Here is an 18,047-nt window from a genome sequence, read left to right on the forward strand (position 1 = left end):
CGTTTAGGGCTTCCATTTCCGGCTGCATACTAAACACGCTCTTCTATGCACAATTAGATTGTTAACTAAAATTTTATAAATTTTAATTAAATTGGCTTTGCAATGACTACACATTTTAAAATTCAAAAACTTTTTTGAAAATATTTGACATTTATTATTTCGATGGAAAACGTAGTCTTTTATTTTATAAACATCGTTGAAACTTTTCCGGTTAATTACACTTTAGTTGAAATTTATGAATGTTCGAAAGTTTTATTATACTAACAACCAATTGAAATATTTATCTAACGACTAAAAATATTTTAATATTTTTATTTAATTGTATTTAAAGTAACTAAAAATGCTTTCTTTTTTGCACGTTTAACTAATCCTTTGACATATTAATATACGAATATGTTATTAATAACTCCGAACTAACATGGAGGTGTAGAAAATTTATATAAAATTATTTTTTCTTCTTAATATAACATTGCTTTTCTTTTTCTTGGTGAAATTCATATCAAAATATATACATGTATTATTACAGCTAATGCCTTAAATAAGCCTTTCTAAGAATTTCAATATGCCATATAAATAGGTAATAGATGAAGTAAGGTCATACATTCGTTATATCAATCAGATTCATCCTCTTTAATATCGTCAGCAAGTTTCAGGGTTTTACAAGCGCAGAAACTTCATTATTTATATAAAATGCAGTTGTTTTATATCAAAATTCCAATTATAAACTAAAATTTACAATGTAACATATATACATAATCACATTTTCCAATTGCATATGAAAATATATTACTGTTATACTCTTTTTATTTTTTCCTTCATAAATGAAATTTGTAAATCCCCATGCAAGACAGTATTTCTGTTCCTTAGAGCTATCATTATTATGCACTTAATTTTGAAGTCATTATCTTATATATAAAAATATCGTGTCACGGTGTTTGTGCTTAAACTCCACCGAAACGGCTTGACCAATTGTCATAAAACTTTTTGTGTATATTTGGTAGGTATGAAAATAGGTCGTAAAGTATATTTCATACCGCTAAAGTGATTAGGGTGTCCCTATCCAGCAAAAATATCTTTATTGCTTTAACAAAAATTTTTTATTTTTTTGACATCAATTTTTTTTATATTTTTGAAAAAGAAAAATTTTTTTTCATTATTTTATGTAACTACGCCAACAAGTACATCGAGCATTTACATCCACTTCGTTTCTTCATCTTGCGTTCAAGTACGAGCCAGGTATTCAATATTCCGCACACCCGAAAGTGATGATTGGTTCTATGGACAAAGAGTGCCCTTATTGTCATGCACTCAAATTCAAACAAGAATCAGACGGGTTGTGTTGCGCATCAGGAAAAGTGCAACTATCAGAAATTGAGAGACCACCAGAACCATTAAACGGCTTGCTCATTGGCACGCATTAAGATTCAAATCTGTTCCTAATGTCCATTCGCATATTTAATTTATGCTTCCAAATGATTTCGTTCGGAATAACGGAAATAGTTCACAATATTGCGGCAAATGGCAGTACAATACAATAAATTCATTATCATTTATTTAAAAAAAAAATAATCAGTAGAAATAATTTATACGGCAAAACAACGTTTGCCGGGTTAAATTCTAGTATGATATAGAATTGTTTATTTTAACCATAAATTAAAGATACATAAAAGACACTTGTGATTAAGATTTATTCACATTTTTTTCACTATATTTCAGAAAGCAATCCTGCCATTAGATATTAAGCACATTATCATTCAAATGCTCTCCACGAGATTTTTCACATCACGGCATCCTTCGATATAATATTTCATGACTTGGGCGCAAGTATCTAAAAACATCCCCGCCGTAAGTAAATAAAAGTTCATCAAGACGATTTCAAGCATCATTAGTTCGTCATTAGCATGATCCTAGGAGGCCAATTAACAGGCAGTGTTGTGTGTCTAACGGCGAGTACGGCTGTATTTTCACATTTTTATTTTAAATTTCAAGAAATAGCAAACTGGTAATCGTATAGCCGTAGCGATCAGAACTGATGATCAAATATTTATCAATTTTTAAATATATGAGTTTATCACGCCAATAAATCATCTGCCTCACCATACATAACATATGGATGCAATTAATTCTCGACAGTACTATGAATTTGTCTCTTTTTTTCAGAAAGTTCTTAAAAATATTTTTTTATAGAAATTTTTGTTCACCCAGCTACTCTTTCTTTATTTACTTTTACAGAAAAAATGTTAATTATTTAAAAGCAGACCCTATCAAGTATTAAGTTAATTTAAGTTAATTCGATAAATATTTTAAACATATTTTTATTTACATTTATATTTACATTCACACTTATTAACAAGTTTTCTAATAAATTGCACACTTTCTTAACGGATTCATCTGAGTACCAACTTCACAGTTGAATTCTTTCGAGAATTCTAAAAAATTTGAAAGTGGTCCAATTACTCTAAACATTGATGGCACATGTGAATCTACTGAAGTCTGCAAATCTCGTAGGCGGGGATGAGTATCACTACACCATAATTGTGCATATGTAATAAAAAATAATTGCTTACTTGTATAATTCAATGTTGGTAGTGTTTCAAATACTAAATCTTGCCCAGAACGCACTGCGTCCTCATACCAATTCAAATAAGCTTCGTATGCCAAACGTATACCGCCATTGTCAGCAATGTTTTCAGACTGTGCTGTACTTTTTGGCAGGTTCCGTCCACCGTAAATGTATTTACTGTATTGTTTAGAGAAGCATTTAGTTTTTTCCACGAATGTTTTTGTAGACAGCTCATCCCACCAATCTCTACTATTACCATCCTTGTCATATTTTCGACCTGAGTCATCAAAACCATGTACCATCTCATGACCAACTAACGTGCCCAATGTAGCAAACTTTAATGCATTTGGATAAACAGCAGCCCATAGGTAGTAAGGCTGTAATAGTGATATGGGCACTTTTATTGTGTTTTCGATGATAATATTAGCTGGCGTATATGAAAGTATTTCGCCTGCTTCTAATGATTTTGGAGGTTCATGTAGTTTAGTTAGTAATTGCGAGGCACCCCAACTTAAAATACTCTTAACATTTTCAACATAATCCTCACCATTAATTGTCAAGTTGGCAAACTCCTTGGTGAAGTCATCTTTAGTGTAAGAGTTAATTTCCAATTTCATTGCATCTAGTTTCTCAATAGCAGACTTTCTCGTATCAAGATCAATCCAGTTTAACTCTCTCGAACGTAATTTTGATCTATAAATGCTTTTTAGTTTATTCCATACAAGTTCAATATCCATTTCTGTTGTTTTGGTATTATATTTTCTATAAATCATATTATCCATTACTTTGGCAAAATGAGATTTAGTTTCGGCTATACACAAAACTTCTTGACTGGCTCTTGTTTTAGCATTTTTTAACTGAAAATCACTAAGCAAATAATAGAAAATATAATTAGCCACAACACGCTTTGGTGTTCTTATTATAATATTCTTCAGATTGTCTTGATATTCTGGTACGAATTCATAAATAGTTTCATTAAAGTCAGATCCAAGCCTTATATCAAGTAAACGACGTATATCGATATCTGGTGCATATTTCTTTTGCATGTTATCAATTGTGGTTAATTGTGTCATCTCGTCTAAGTCTAAGCCTAATTTATCATCTATCATGCCCCTAGCCAAAGAAATTTCAAAGTCCATTATATCTGCAGCTGTTTCTTTTGCCACTTGTTCATTTATGCCCAGATAACGTTTTAACTTATCAGCTATTGTCATTTTGTAACCTTCTCGATATATTTTCGTAACATTATCTAAGTACATTGAACGACTCTCCAATGGCAAATCTGAAGGTCCAATATAAACGCGATTCTCTGTATTCTTAGCATAATCTGCAAGCACGTCAATACTTATAATTATATCTTTCCCATATTTTAAACTAATTTTTCCCACTGTCTCCAACCAATTGAAGTTCTGCTCTTGCCACTTATCACCAACCAACGCTGGCATTTCACCGAATTCCGCAATTATTTCCTTCAGTTTTGCTCTGTATACAGACTGTATTTGAGCAATGTTTGTGCATGACTCATAGAATTTCTTCACCTTAATATCCGTTTCAGTATCGGAGTCTTGCACTCCCGATTTCAGTACCAATGCTACTTTGCGATTTAAAGCTAATGTTATGGACTCAAAAAAGCCAGTCGTTGCATGTTGGATAGAATTTGCTGGATTTATTTTCAACCAATTACCACATGCGAAATTGTAAAAGTTGTCGCATGGATCGATGCTTCCGTTCATGTAATTGTGTATTTCAGCTGCTTTGGAAAGTCGCATGATGTCCCGTACATAAGATGAATTTAGCTGATCAACTGGCTGAATGACATCTAATTTATTGGTTGTAATTGGAGTGGTTGTAATCCGTGTCACAAAAGTGAAAACTATTACAATTGCTTGAAAATATGTGTTCATCTTTGTTAATTAAAATTATTTCGTATTTTTTTAAATAACAAAAATTTTGTTGTTTAACAGACGAATAACAAAGCACGACTATTCTGAGTGAGAATAAATGGTGAGATTCCAAGCAAATGCAATCAAATCTTTTCACAATGGTCAGAAGTTTATCAGCACTCGATCAACCTCACGCTTGCTATCTCAATTTACTCTGGTTTTTAAACTGAATTCTAATTTTAGTTTAAAAACAAAACTATTGCAAAATGTTTATTGCATTAAATAAATAACAAATTACAAGAAAATACAATAATTTTCATAGTGACATATATTATGATTGTTTTGTTTATTCACTATTGATACACTGTACTAATTTTCAAAATAAACTTAATGAGATTGTGCATAGTAGTATAAATGATTAAAATAATAATTAATTCATTTATTACCATGCCATTAAGATTTTCGCAATAAAGATACTCCAGGTTAGAGAAAATCTAAATTTACAATATTCACAATTTAGACTTCAACGTTTAGTGCTCGATCGAATGAACTTCTCTTTTTCATACTATGTGCTGGTAGTATATGGTATTGCATATTCATAATGACGATTGCTATCTTCACAAGGAAGAGTCGTTGTACTTTTATTAGTTTTTTTCTTTCTTTGTTGATATAAGCATTTTTTACATTTATTATATAAAAAAATTCGGAGCAAAGAAAACAATTAAAATTAATAAAAAATAATTAATACTTCTCATAATTATATTCTTCTTCTTAATTAAACTTTCTCATATATATAAGGAAAATATATTGGTATCATATTTCTTACTTTTTGAAAAAATTACAAAAATATTTATAACATTAGCATTTAATGACGATTTAAAAAAAAATATAAGTAATTTTCTTTTAGAATTGAGCTCAGTGGTAAATAAACAAATTCCCTTACTTATGTCCTATCCTATATTCAAGAGAAAAAAAAACAATTCTACTAGATCAAATTCCCTGGAGTTACAGTGGCCTATCTTATTTTGAGTACTTCAAATTTCGTTTGAGGTTAATCAATAATGATCAACTGGCTAAATATCTTATATATATTTAGCCCTACGTTGTAGAAAAAAAGGATAATTGGTTGGTTCTCGTCTGTTTATTGGCAGAATATTCTCGTCTGTTCAAACAGCCCATAAACGACGTTTTGTTATTACTGTTACTACAGTCCATAAATATATTAGTCTTAAAATCAAACTGACCGATTAATAAAGAAAAATTGTTTTGAGAAAACATATGTGGGCGTTTACAAAGAAATAGTTTAGTTACATGTTTTTGCTCTTCTTTCGTGAGGCCTCTACATTTCGATTTAAAAATTTTTGGATGGCTTAAGCTTTGTCAGTGCAATCTTGGCTCCGCCGAATAGGATTTTTATTATATATTTATATCTATATTATATATCTATAAAAATAAAACTGAAACCATATTGTAATATTAAGGAAATATTTATGATAATAATTTATCACTGGTGACATCAGTGACCTCAGCTGAGTTTTCTACAGCTGTACTAGCTTTGATTTTGTACTATTGCTGAACAGTGCAATATTTGCTGCTCCATCATTAACAAAACCTCTAATCTGCTGATTTTGTAGATTTTCCGAAATTAGCTTAGCTTAGCCCAACTCTAGATTGCGCCCTGGAAGATATTAGACGAGTTTGCAAAGTGAAAGGAACTTCATTTATCTTTTTGAAGTAAAAAGATTCCCACACTCAACACACAATCGAGTTTAGAAATGAGTTCACCTCAATGAGCTGTTTAAATCCTTTTCCCCGATTTCTCTCTTGAGGGATTAAAAATACTTTTCGGTTCTATAGTTTTGTGTGTTTATTAAATATTTTTAAGTTTTATTGAATGGAAATTTATACCTCATATTATATTTTATTTTAACTATATAGACGTTCATAATGCCCAATAATATAAATATGCAATATTTTATTTTTCTTTGACAATAAATGGCTATTACAGGTTATGACAAGTCTAGTCATGCTTAGACAAGTTGTCAATATTACATCAGTATATGGTTTTCTACAGACATAGTCTTAAATATTAAAAAGATTTGTAATTTAAAAAATTAGTTAAGCTGGATAGAGACGATGAATTTCTATCTTAGGATTAGAACAGCACTATTTTTTATTCATCTGTAAAGGAATAATAGAAAATAAAAAAAGAATAAATATTCCCTCTTTACTGTTTTTGGGACCAATGGAAAATTTAATATCCAAGATTTAAGAATAACATATTTAACAAATTCAAAATGTTGACAAAGCAAACAGTTTTATTATTACTTAATAATTATAAGGGAAAATGTAAAAAATTCAGATTTCCTTCCAATTTTTGAAACCATTATTTTTGAAGTTGTTGTACATATAGTAAGCAGTTGAACCACACAGATCTATTGCACCACCAACAAATGTTGATTTGAATATTAAACCAGAACTTGTAGCGGATATAAACATATTCGTATCATCATTAGACTTTGGGAGGAATCTATTCAACAATATATAACACCCACTATAGTATACTCCAATAATTCCTAAAGTGTTAGACAAGCCTGCGCCTTCCTTTACTACATGGTTTAATAAAATTGTGTAGATTTTGCCAGTGTTATTATGACTCAGTACCTTTCGAACCCCTTTATACAAGCCAGTTAAAGTACTAATAGATGCGCCTATTAGAATCAAAGCACCTATGTTCATCATATTCACCTTTATTTTATGCTCCTCCTTGATACTTTTAAGTGTTACATACTGTGCACCCGAATCCTTAGAACTGGAATTATCCATAGTAGATTCCCGCATAGGTGATATTACATCTGCGGGTATTTCACCAAGTGTTGACGTGTCATATGTCTCACTGGAGACATTTTTGTTTTTTTCAAAAATTTTGTCCAAGTACTCTTTTATCATTTTGCTTTAGTTAAAGTATTAGAAGGAAATTTATTTATATGCTAATGAAGAAAATGTTTTAAAAATTTTCTAAAATTATTTATTATTCAATTCGATATGAAATATTTTTTCAAAACATTCACGCTCACTTAGTGTAAAATTGGTATATATTTTAAATGTTTTATTTAAATAAAATTAAAATGTGATACCTAAATAAATTATATTGGACTTTACACATATAGTTTTAATAAATATAAAATAAACTGAAATTATCCCCAAGTTCATATATAACATATATATATAAAAGCCACTCGCGTTCAAGTACTAGGAATGTTCCTATATCATGGCATCAATGTTGTATTAACCAATGAATATGCTGATATCTGATTAAAAGACCAACAACTAGAGCCCTAAACGCGGTATCTGATTAAAAGACCAATTAGAGCCCTAAACGCGGTTAAGTGTTGTAAAAACAGTAAATAAGACTTAATGGACTTAATAATTGATACTAAAAATACCAATATTAATAGAAAATTTTATTATGTCAACAAATCCTTACTGAAAAACTTGATAATAATCCAGAATTCCATGAAAGTTCATTGTAAATCCATTTATGTAATTTTGTTTAATGTGAAACTATTACTTGATAAAAAATGGGTCTCCAAATAAGTCGTTCTCCATTTATTAACCGTATACATTTTTCCATTAGCACCTGCAAATGTCATAAAATGTATGGTGTGGTATTTGATCTGTAGGTGAGATGAACTCATACTGTTTTGATCGATATAGTCGCACAAATTTTTTTAACATGAAATTGAAGTTTAAATAGGAAAGGTATGTGGTTTTAACAAGACTGGCGCCACACGCTGTAAACACAACTTATTTTGGCTGTGTAGTAAGTATAACTTTTCTGAGAAGTATAATTTCGCGTTTTGATGATGTGATTTTTTTGTGATGTTACATATAAGACCATGTTTATACTGACAGCCCTTTTACTTCCGGCCCTTTGTAACATTTTAATAAGCAAGAGTAAAGTTATGGTTGAACTCTTGCCAGCTATGTGTCAACAAGTCAACAAAAATTATCTTTAAAACGGATAACACTGCTAGATATAAACAATATATGTAATATATTGTATTTCAAAGCTAACGATGAAAATTTAATCAAAATCTTATTTTTTATAACAGCGTTTACTTTTGTTATGTATGCGTTTGTACCTGAGTTGGTGGTACCATATATCACCTTAACTCTATTTTACCTGTGGACAGTTTTAAGTCATACTAAGAATAACTAAATACGGTGGCTTTATGAAATGATGTATTGAATGTCTTTATATTATATCTGCCTGTGCTTATCATATTTTGCTGTATTTTTAGGATGTTGAGCGTTGAGTTATTGTGACTGTCTATTATGTTGAACAGTTTCAGTGAACGATGTTTAATGTACTCTGTATCTACCAGTAACCTTCTTAAAAGCTTATCGAAAACTAAATCAAACAAAAAAAAAATAATATCGCAGAATTCTTTAAAGTTTAATAGCAAGCATAACTGGTGTAGTCCCACTGGGTTAGAGATCATATCTAAATCCTGCATGTTAACAGATTGTAAAGTGCCTCTATAATTTGAAGAAAAAAAAGGTTCAGATTGAAATAATCTAAAAAATCATTTTTTAAAACAACTACATTAAAAAAATAATAATTTAAAACTCAGGGCTTATATTTCACTATCTCAATTTATTTTCCATTTTTAATCAATAATTTTCATACAATTTTATTGGTGATTATCTATTTTACTCTTACATCAATATAAATTACAATCGTTTTAATACAATATATAATATAAGTAGTTGAGAAACAGTTACTTATAGTTCAATAATTTTTTACTTATTGGTTTAATCTTTACTTCATAAATTCTAAATAAGAAAATTAATAAATATTATTTATTTTTATAATTATTTTTTGTTGGCTAATTAAAAACTAAAAACAAAATATTTAAAAATTCGTACGATTTTTATATAAAAACCTTAATTATAAAATTAGTTGGCACTCTGAAATTAATACTTCAAATGATATAAATATGTTATTAACAATACACCCAAAAATATATGGAACTAAAATGTACAAATTTATATATGATATATGATAAAGAAATTTTAACTAACTTAAATTATAAAAAGTATATTTTTTAAACTCTTCTGTGTGTATTTTCATAATTTTAACTAAACTTAATTTTAGTAAATATTAATATATATTTTACACTTTTAGCATTTTTAATTAAAACAATCAATTTCATTAATATTATCACAACGTATTAAACATAATAAAGAACATTTTAAAAAGATCTCCTTGATTTTTTTCAATAACATTTAAAAAAGTTTATTTAATTTTGACATGTTCTCAGTGCAAAGGATGCATTATCCTTCATGTTCATGCCAGCGTAAAACAAGTCTTCAATAAAGATTTGTATAAGAATAAATCGAATTATAATAATGTATATTGGCCTATAATCCTTTTAGATTTAGCAGTGTTAAAGTTACGATTTATGCGCTTAAATGCAGGTTTTTCTGAGTTTTTATTTAAATTTTTATGTAGTATTCCATGCTATTTTTTTTCTTTAGAATTGAATAAATTTTAATAAGTTTTTATTAGTTTTTGCTTTGTTTATGTACTCCTTATTCTAGTTTATTTTATTTGATTTTAAAATAGTTACTTTATTTTCAAACATGTATTGTATATTCTTGCCGCTCCTGTTCCTTCTTCTCATGATACCTGACAGCGGAAAGGTGAACAAATTATGGACAATATAGAGAGAAAGAAAAAATGAATTATTTAATCAACAAATTTCTTGGAAGCTTTGTGTATAATGCAGCGACTAAGTAAAGTTAATATTTTACGAAACTAATTAAAATGCAATTTGTACGCTCCTCCGCCACCCACGCTACCTTCAATTCAAATTGTCCAATAACTCACCTTGCCAACAGTGAAGTTAATTCCTCCCTATCCATTTTAGCCAATTGTCCGTCGGTGTTTTCCATTACACGTTGCACTTCCAAGTCTAAATCCGCTTCGCTAAATTCACGTGAATCTGTAAAACCCGACGGTGGACGAAAACCCAAATCCCCAGCTCCGGCCGCTACAATGGTGGCAGCCAATGAGGCCGCTGTGTCGGAGTTAACCTCACTGTCTAAACTGTTGGTTATTTAATATTGTGCATGTGTCCGTGGATGTTTAGTGTTTTGAGTGTGTTTGTGTTTTTTTTTAAATAAAGTTAAAAGGACGAGAAAGAAATCAAGATAAAAAAAATATATTAAAAAGAATATATAAAATTTTTTTTGCCAATTAAAACTAATTTAGATTTTTTATTAAAAATAAAAATTTTTTTGATTTACTTTAATTGAAAAAAAAACTAATATTTGACGTTAAAATTTCAGATTCTTATAATGCTTATTAAATAATACACATAAAAGTAAAATTTAAAGATTTCTAAATAAATATAAACTTTTTTATAATACAAAAATACATGAAGACATATTATATATAAATATTATTTAAAAAAAAAATTCTAAGTGAGACTGATATCTTCAATAAATATTTTATATAGTATATTTAATTAAAATAGTTATGTACTGATATAAAAGTGCTAAATATTTTAAAAAATTTAATGCATAATCTTTAAAATTTATAAATACATATCTAATATATATGTGGACATAATATATATTAGCTATATTTATTGCTAATTATTGAGTCATGAAGTTTTAGAATCTAACTCGCAAAAGAAGATTATATAGAAAGGAAGACTGTTAAATATCTTTTGATTATGCTAGGTGTATCAAAACTTAAAATCTTTTTAAACAGTGTCACTTTTCACTAACCGGAATAAAAGTATCTTCTTGATACTTTTAGTAGTATCCTGGAGATACTTGGTTTTTTAACAGACTAAACATATAATTAAGACTCTCCAAAAAAAAAATTTAAGTGCCTATTGTGAGTTGGCTACCCTACTGATAGGGTTATGGTTTCTATCAGTAGTATCCAAAACTGAATTCTAGAATTGTGAATTGCAAAAAGAAAGATATATTTCGATTACCAATATATCTCTATATTTAGTCTATTGCAACGATTTATGAAATTCAGTCACTTGCTTATCTAGCTCCCGCAAAACATTTTATGTACTCTTAGTAACAACTGAGACATAAGAACAATTACCTAGTATCAATATCTTCCTAATTTTAATAGGAACTTTATCGATTTATATCTGAATAAGTAATGCTCAATAGAATAGCGCACAGAAAGTCTGAGTCTTTGATGTCTAACTAATCTTTTTTTTTGGTCACAAAAAAATTTTAGTATATTACTACCAACAAGCTCACTAATATTTCATACGACATTCTGTATTATTCTATCTAGAATACCTAAAACCTGAAAGAAAAGAACAGTACTTTGAAACTGTAGTCACTTCAACTTTTGTTATGAAAAACTTTTCTACTTCAAAAATAAAATTCATTAACTTCTGTTGAAATTTGCTTATCTCTACCCTGAGGCTAACTGTTTAAACACATTTAGAATCAAACAATTTAAAAGATATTTACATTCTTAAAATTGTGATTTTTAAAAAGTTTTCTTTTACTTTTGTTTTTAATTGAAATTTTGTTTTTTTTTATTTTTTGTTTTGGAGTTTGGGGTTTAGGTACCTGAACTACCTGTTGTTACTTCCGGGGCACAATCGCCTATCCAAGGAATGGTTGTCTTTCGTTGACAATGTTTTGCGACTGCGATGACCTCGTTTATCTACAATAACAGCAGTTGGACCGCCATTTCCACCACTAACGAGAATACCGCTATTGCCACTGCTACCACTGTTATTGCCAATATGACGCGGAGTATTGATGCGTCTCTCTACAGGTGAAGCCTGATCATTATTAGACTCCGTACTCGAGTCAGGTCGAAACATATCTGAAAAAAAGTATGGGTTGGGTGCGACAGATTTCAGTTTTGTTATTGAACTGCCGTCACGCCTACTGCCATACGAACCTACTGCAACACGTCCATCATTGCCACGCGTTGACTTACAAGGAACTCTATACGTAGGCATATTAGAGAACTCAGTGCTAGGACTAATACTAGTATCGGACTCCGATTCACAATGTCCATCTGCATTAGCGCCACCACTACTGCTGCTATTACTTTTATTTCCACGACTACCATCATTTCGTGTTGATTTCTTAGAATGTCCTGACTGTGAACCCGCTACCATTGTCATCGATTTAGAAAGTGTAGATTCATCTATACTCAATCAACTTAATTAGAGAACATCAAACCATGGAAATCATGCATTTACCATCTGTATTGAAATAACGTTGCTTATGCCAACTAGATTTTGATTTTACATGTCCAAAACCAGAGCTTGGCAAAAGTGGATATGCAGTTGCATTAAGATTGTCTCCTTCGGGATGACCAAATGTTTTGAATTGCATTGTATAATCCAATGGAGTTGCAGTAACACCACGAGAGGGTGGTGTTTTAGCTGGTGCACCTGTACGCCCACCATTTACACTAAATGTTGCATATGGCGATATCTCATACATTTCTATTGGTTTTGGTGAAATGAAAGTGCAAAGGAAGTATATGTCATTGAGTGTAAACTAAAGAAACAATCACGTCATGTGCATAGTACGCAACAATGTAGCCTTAAGCTTCTTTTCAATTGGTTAGCTTTGCAGTTGAGCACTTACCTGATTCATTTGCCTTGTCTACTGTCTTTACAGGTGATGCACTGTACACTTGCTGATTGCGTCGATTGTCGTGGTCTTCTTTGTAATCACCCGGCAGAGCTCTTGACTCGTATCCCTCGGCCATTGGACCGCACAATGTTCGTCTATGCTTAATTGTTAAAGCACTGCGAATAGAAGTTTTATCGACGTTAATTAACTTCATTTGTATTGATATGAAATTTAATTTAAGATACTATTTAGTGAAGAATGTGATAAACTTTGAAATAAGGAAAAAATAAACGAAGCATTATACAGAATTTAATCTCTATGAATTATTTATTTGTTAATTTGATTGTTCTTTACTTATCACTTATTTAGTTATGAAAGGTGGACAAGATTGGCTTATAAGCAGTAAGTACCAATAAATGAATATTGTTTTAAGTCTTTATATAAAATAATCAAAAAATTTTTTAATGTTCTTCACAATAGAGCATAATGCCCACAGATGATGGGATACAATTCGATTTTGTAAAGATGTTTTCATAGACAGGTAAGATGCTACAACCTCGATGCAATGTTAAGAGTATCATCATTGAGTTAGTTTTATCTCAATGAGAAATTTGAAACAATAAGCATATAAGTTGTGTCTCTTAGTGAAACAATTAGACTAATCGACATATTAGATTAAGATCTAACAAATATACCTTGATATATTTACATACGAATAAATCGGGTGCCACGAGCAGAGAATTATGCATTTGAAAACAAATTTTATTTGATTTCTATATTCTTTGCGACAATTCTACTATGCTTTATCTTGATATAACTAAGTTCTGGAGTTATGGAGTTTTAATATTGCAAGTTTCAATATGATAACCTCAACCATCTGTGCCTAGTACCAGTCGTTTATGTGGTCAATCCCACTTCTTATTAGATTACTACTTGTGATTAAATAAAAAATACTACTCAGAACACCAAAACGCTTTGTTGAATCTGGCACTGGAGAAACCGAAATCTCCCTATAAATAATTAGAAACTGTTATGATAATAATTTTATTGCTTACTACATTCTTATACGAGTCTCTCCAGAGAAAAACACAGCTTGTTAAGAGATTTTACTTTTAAAGAATTGCTGAATACCCATTCATTATTGATGACGATATAAAAGTAGTGGATCTATATAATTTTCTCCTCATATTATTACAATAGGCCTTAATCCAATATAAGCTTTATATTTCCATTAAATAATTTCCATTGAATTATAATGAATTTAAGTTGCGCTTAATTACTATTTGTCTGTCATAAGCCGAACTTAATTTCCTGCTCGCGTAAAAGTCGATTCGTCAAAAATAAATTGACATTTAAAGTATTTTAAAAAATTTTTTTCAACATTTACAGACTCTAATCTTATTATGATGCAGGAATTTGAAAAATGCCCAGACGAACTTCTATTAAAATTTCATGGAGCACAAATTGCAAAATAAACGTTAATACGCTTTTTCCATTGGAGACCCATTCATGCGTTACTAATTCACCACAAAACCCAGTGAAATAATTTCCTAATTAACATGGCGACTAATTAATGTCGAGGGAGGATTTCGTTATTATAATTTTTACTCAATACTTGAACAGATAAACCGGTTGAGCTGTGAACTGAAAGCGAAGTAAGTATCCGGCAGATTTGCAATATGCCCACCCTTCGTACTTGACCAGTCGTTGTTAAACGTACTTTGTGAATCAATTTAACTTCTAATCTTAAGAGTAGAGTACGGGTGAAACATTTTTTCATTACATTATTTTTTTGTGTGTGTATGTGCAGTTAGTTATAGAGACATAGACCTGAACATTTGCCATACTTACATTGTGATAATGGCCACGGTTATAATGACAATTACTATTAACGTTGAGAACCAATCACCGTTGGTGGGATTTGTCGCATTTATCAGATTGTTCATCAAATCATTTTCCGATGGGAAAACTGAAGGTGGTGGAATAGTTACACCATCCAGATTCGTTGTGGAAAAGTGGTAATGTTCGGTGGTTTTGCCAGCATCGTTCGTAGCTGATATACGCAACTGATACCATTTGGCTGGCAGGAAATCGCAAAATATTAAATTTTCACGATTCTCTTCAGCGTTCGATATGTCAGAAGTAACAACTGTCCAACGAATGTCCCCTAAAATTTGCAAAAAAGCAGAAAAGTAAAAATAAAGTTATTTTAGTAATGAAAAATTCAATCATATAAATGAAAGCAGAGTCAAGTTAAAATGTCAATCACTTATTAGAAATTTAAACACATAAAATTGATTGAAAAGAGCTTATCAATTTTGCATGAAGCCATTAAAGCTTAACTGCTTTATGTATAAAATATGTAAATATTTACTTTGAAAACAGCATTACACATATTTAATAAAGTTAAAATACGAACGTTGAAAAATTATTTTAAATTTTATAAAAAAAAAAGTGAATTATGTATGCTATATATTTTTTTTTTTTAATAAAATAAAAGTAGTTCAAATATGTGAAAAATATTCACTAGCACTTCAATTCAGTCCAATTGCAACAAATTGCCTCAATCTAATATATTGAAATTGATGGATATTTTATTTTGATTATTACTTTTGCGCTTTACCATATATTGACTTCGCCAGTACCAATAAATCTTCCATGGCTTTGTTTGCATTTTTTCAGTTCCATTCGTTTGTATCTTTTGTTTACAGTTATTTCTATTTTTTTCTTTTTATTCTCTTATATGTTTGCCATTTTCACTTTTACTGCTTTATATATTTTATATCATTTTTATTTATTTTTTTATTTATTATGTTCTAACTACAGTTTTTATCACTGATGGGACTGACGAAAAACTCGATTAAATCCAATGAGCTTTTCACTTCAACACGCTTTTCCGCATTTGCATATTTTTCATATTTCGTATAAAGAGAATTTCCATTTTCCCTTCAATACAGTTTTTTTTTTGATTTTGTTTTTTTTTTTTGATTATTTATTGACCGTAATCATTAAAATGATTAACTTTTAATCAACTCGCCAATTGTGCCAGACTTTTCCATTTAAGCGAATTGATTTAATGACTGTCAAATTATTTAATTAAATTTTGTTTTATAAATTGCAAATGTGAAATAAAAGCTTTTATTATTGTTAAAATAGCATTTTTTTTCAACTACTGATACACGCGAGAGAGTGAATGATACACAAAAAGTATCCTTTTAAACGAGTTCAAGTGGCCTGAAGTCATGCAAAAGGTTCGATAAAGTACATAATTTTAACACCAATTTGGCAAAAAAGAATTGTAATGTATAATAGTCGTGCTGTTCCACACCTTACATAAAAAGGGTTCATACATAAGCCAACTTATCACAAATTAACGCATTTAAGCATTCGTGAATACATACGCAAAGTGTAAACTATAAAGTCCGAAAAGTGAATGATTCTGAAGCAATAAGTTAGCAACCCAAAAAGCGAATCATTCTAAAGTAATATGAGTAAGCTAAATACTCGAATGTACAAAAACAGTTTAGAAAGAAAGATAATATATTAACCAAGAGACTAGCATTATTCATATTAGTTACACATTGGCTTTCTGTGTTAATAGAGTAATCCAAATATCAAATTTTACAGGATCCAATTTCTGAAACATACAGTGCAAAAAATATGTATAAAAAAATAAACATGTAGATAAACTAATAGATGTTTCCAACAATCCGTGATGATCGATATGTGGTTGTAACCGAAACAACTTTATGGTCAGTCTAAAAATCCATTTTGAGGAATCAGTGCCTAAAACTTACAGTTCAAAAAATGATATATGTTACAATTAATTTTAATAGTTTTTCGAACAATTACTGATGATGACTATGTAGTTGTATCTAGAAAAACTGTATGGTCAACCCAAGAGTTGATTTGCTGAGTAAAAATCATTAAACTTGCAGTTCAAAATATTATATAATCCATGTGTAATGTAATAATCCATTACACATTTTCAAAGATTACTATTCATGACTATGCAGTTGTATTCGAAACAACTGTCTGAACAGCCCAAGAATTCATTTTACAGGTTTAATTTCTGAATCGTACAGTCCAAAAATTATACATTATACACGTAAACTTAAATATCTGATAAAAATCTCTGATAATCGATATGTAGTAGTATCAAAAACAACTGAATAGTCAAGAATTTATTTACTTAAATTTATTTAAACTACGTATGTTAAATATAAGATATATCTTAATAATATATCTAAATAATTTAAACTAAATTTTTGGACTTCAACATTTTTTCATTATTATCATATTAGGTGGTAACTAACTAACCTATACTAGTGGTTTCCAATGGATCCCGGTAGTCCGCGAGTTGGTTAAAAATGATCCGCGAATCAAATGGATACATAGCTTACAGTTTGTCCACTGAGATCTCACTCGTAGAAAATAAGCACAAAATATTTGCAAGTAAATATATACCTATTTATATAGCCTACATAATTAACCTTAGTACTTATACAATTCATTATGCATTACACCAGATATGCATAAAGCATATTAAAATAATCATACAATTTATGATTCTTAAACTTTGTGATCCCTACAATAACCAATAATATCATTATGATCCTTGATCAAACAAAGTTTGGGAACTACTTAGCTTTACGAAACACATTTCTTTTTATGGGTCAAAAATTTTGCAGTTATGAGTTCATTTATATAGATGATTTTAAATACCAATCATATAAGTGGGAATAATGGCTCTGCCATGCTTAATATTAATTACTAATTATGTCATTAAATAGGTGACCCTTCTTAATAAGAGCAAATATACATGATAATAAAAACATTTAAAAATTAATCGACTAACCACAAATAAAAATATTCGAACTTCAAAAATATTTGCAAAATATATAACAAAAAGTGACAATACGCTTAGTTTTTAAACCTTTAATTCATGATTA

General features: G+C 29.6%; 3 protein-coding genes across 3 annotated transcripts in view; all 3 read right to left on the bottom strand.

The window, feature by feature from the left end:
• LOC119676860 (neprilysin-1-like) overlaps positions 1–4,467 on the bottom strand; it is a 23,104-nt gene extending 18,637 nt beyond the window's left edge. Inside the window, exon 1 of the mRNA XM_038088119.1 lies at positions 2,568–4,467. Within this exon, the coding sequence (XP_037944047.1) occupies positions 2,568–4,467 (1,900 nt within the window). The remainder of the gene's footprint in view (positions 1–2,567) is intronic.
• A 2,337-nt stretch (positions 4,468–6,804) lies between these two features.
• On the bottom strand, positions 6,805–7,395 carry LOC119676861 (mitochondrial import inner membrane translocase subunit Tim23-like). Its single transcript, XM_038088120.1, has one exon. It carries the CDS (start codon positions 7,393–7,395, stop codon positions 6,805–6,807), a length of 591 nt encoding a protein of 196 aa, XP_037944048.1.
• A 2,687-nt stretch (positions 7,396–10,082) lies between these two features.
• Positions 10,083–17,491, bottom strand: LOC119676862. Its single transcript, XM_038088121.1, has 8 exons — positions 17,416–17,491; positions 14,947–15,262; positions 13,108–13,271; positions 12,714–12,962; positions 12,407–12,658; positions 12,076–12,328; positions 10,343–10,561; positions 10,083–10,141 (listed from the first exon to the last, which is right to left on the bottom strand). The coding sequence occupies exons 1-8, from the start codon at positions 17,489–17,491 to the stop codon at positions 10,090–10,092; spliced, it is 1,581 nt and encodes a 526-aa protein (XP_037944049.1). The 3' UTR covers positions 10,083–10,089.
• Between the last annotated feature and the right edge of the window lie 556 nt (positions 17,492–18,047).

The sequence above is a fragment of the Teleopsis dalmanni genome, chromosome 2 (assembly GCF_002237135.1).
Source record: "Teleopsis dalmanni isolate 2A chromosome 2, ASM223713v2, whole genome shotgun sequence".
NCBI lineage: Eukaryota > Metazoa > Arthropoda > Insecta > Diptera > Diopsidae > Teleopsis > Teleopsis dalmanni.